Genomic DNA, 2,701 nt, shown 5'->3' with positions numbered 1-2,701 from the left:
TTATTATTCCTTGCACAGGGACTGGGTATTTTTTGCAAAGTAAAGGTTTACCTCATTTACTAAGCTCTGGAGCTCTTGAGGAACTGCACTTCGCAGTTCATTAGTAAATAAACCCCTCTCTCTGGAATATAACCAGTCTAGACAGTGAAAAAAGTTTTCCATGTGGTATCACCATATACGTGAGGAGGAGTAGAATGTGTCTTGGTGTGTACTTGTAAGAATGCCCATGCAGTGGGTTTGTGGGGGGGGGGGAACATTGGACTCCAGCTTGTGAATTTTTTAGCTCTGCATCAGGAACTTACATCAAATTGGCCACTTTTCTTCTGGATGGCCCGTACCCTGTTGAACAGGACATCAAACTTTCCATAGACATCACCGCAGGCCAGTCTAAGACAGACAAGTAAGTGTTATAATGCGAAATAAAGGGAAAAAACACTCCACACTTATAAAAACAACTGAAACCCAGTCATTCTATACCCCCCCCCCCCCAAGCAGTGTTTAACCCCTTTCTGCCAATTGTAGGTATACATGCAGCCCCAAGGAAGTGGGTCTTAAAGTGATACTAAAGCTAAAAGCATTCCTTGCATGAAGATAAGAATTTTATATTTCTGTCCTCCCCCTTCCCCATGTGAAGCAGAAGAGAGGGGAGAAAGGAGCGCAGGAGTCGTCATTCATGGCCCTGAAGGAATGGCACGGGCGGCCGTTCCTTCAGAGCGCATGCGCTGATGACGTTATCGGCTGCACGCAATGTAAATATCTCCTAAACGGTGCAAGCTTAGGAGATATTTACAGTACCTATTAGGTGCAAGTTATTAAGGTGGGTTTACAACCACTTTAAGATCTTCCACCTTAAAGCGGTTGTAAACTCAATTAAAAAAAAAATAAAAAAAATAAAAACCTGCAAGACAAAGGCATAATGAGCTAGTATGCATCGCATACTAGCCCATTATGTGTAACTTACCTTAAAAACGAAGCCCCGACCCGGACATCGCTGCGGGCGCTGCCATGGTCCCTCGTCGTCTCTTCCGAGTTCGGCGGCTCCGGCGCGCTGATTGGCCGGAAGAGACGGCTCCGGCGCGATGATTGGCCGGAGCCGCGATGACGTCACTCCCGCGCATGAGTGATTTTTCCGGCAAACTAATTGAAGGTCCCCCCGGACCTTCAGAGCGCGAGCGGCTGCATGCACTGTAAATATCTCCTAAACCATGCCGGTTTAGGAGATATTATTTGTACCTACAGGTAAGCCTTATTATAGGCTTACCTGTAGGTCAAAGTGTCAAAAAGCGGGATACTACCGCTTTAAAGGGGGAACTCTACTCTCTCAATCAAAAAAAGGACAATTTTAAATCCTTATGCTGCTAGCATTAGTAAATACCTGGTTTTAAACTTTTTTTTTTGCATTTCATTTCTTTAGTTACTTCCCGGATCCTATGCCTAGACAAATGGTGTCCTACATCCCAGCAGTCTTTCGAGAGGGAGGAAGGGTTCTTAGCTCAGCCTATCCCTGAGCAAAGGGCAAATGGATCCCAGGAAGTAAATGATACATGAATTGAATCATCTGCCCTTACTCAACATGGCCAATGCCAGCGGATGTTTTCGAAAGGATTTCTCTGCAAAATAAAGCATTGAGACGTGGATGGATGGGGGAAGTTTGCTTTTAATATTAAATAGCATTTTTTTGGTTTGTGGTACTCATATGCAGTGCAGTTCCACTTTAATGCCAAGTCTGTCTGTGCCAATGGAAGCAGCAGTGGGACTCAATAACAAGTATGCACTGGTGCCCCCAAGTAAAGCAGCTTTCGGCGGGGGGCATCCAATATAGAGGAGGAGCCTGGAGCAGTGGTGGGGTACCCTAGAAGAGGAAGATCAGGGCTGCTCTGTGCAAAAGCATTGCACAGAGCAGGTAAAGTATATATATATATATATATATATATATATATATATATATATATATATATATATATATATATATATATATATATATATATAATTAACCTTTACAACCACAGCTGAACTACAGGCATGCATCTAAATACACTGTGCTGTGCCCCCAATGCCTGTCAGACAGTACAGCCAGGTCCACCACAGAAGCACAGCACCCCCCCCCCCCCCCAAAGGCAACAAAGGAGCAAGCAAAGTATCATCACTCCACATCCTCAGTGTCCAATCACACAGCCCACGTGCCCATACACGCTCCAATGACTGACATGTCCTCTTTGAGCACCCAGCGGAGGTATTGTACCCCCACACATCATTGGTTACTAGTACCCCCGTAAAGGACCAGCAGTGTATGGATAAAGACACGATAGCCAACCCCTACAAGATCATACTCACATCCTCAACGCCTTCTCCGACATGACTGGTGGCCGACGAACACCAAACACCACAACAGAGACGACTTCCGCCCATTCTCAATTCTGATAGCGCAAATAGTACCACCTGATCGACTCCCACCACAAGCGCTTCTGGGAAATGTAGTTCCGGCCATATATGGGCATTAGAGGCGGGACAGTGGATGGTGCAGCCTTTGTACGGACTCATCTATCTACTAGCGGGTGAGGGGGCGTGTCCTGTCGTATAGTGCAATGAAATTAGTGTGCACAGTATTATAGGTTGTCTATCAGAGTGTTGTTAGCGAACTTTGTACAGGTTTACTTTTGTAAAGGGACTTTGTATTGTTTTGGCATGCATGAAAGCAGCT

General features: G+C 45.3%; 1 protein-coding gene across 1 annotated transcript in view; it reads right to left on the bottom strand.

Moving 5' to 3' along the window:
- The window catches only part of CWF19L1 (CWF19 like cell cycle control factor 1), a 61,488-nt gene extending 59,079 nt beyond the window's left edge, over window positions 1–2,409 (bottom strand). The window contains exons 1-2 of the mRNA XM_082255930.1: window positions 2,335–2,409; window positions 303–387 (exon numbers count right to left, since the gene is read on the bottom strand). Of these exons, the coding sequence (XP_082112056.1) occupies window positions 303–387; window positions 2,335–2,357 (108 nt within the window). The 5' untranslated portion in view covers window positions 2,358–2,409. The remainder of the gene's footprint in view (window positions 1–302; window positions 388–2,334) is intronic.
- Window positions 2,410–2,701: the final 292 nt, after the last annotated feature.

This window comes from Pelophylax lessonae (assembly GCF_965119305.1).
Source record: "Pelophylax lessonae genome assembly, chromosome: 4".
Classification (NCBI taxonomy): Eukaryota; Metazoa; Chordata; class Amphibia; order Anura; family Ranidae; genus Pelophylax; species Pelophylax lessonae.
The sequence above is the reverse complement of the archived record's forward strand: the minus strand, read 5'-3'. Positions and strand labels throughout refer to the sequence as shown.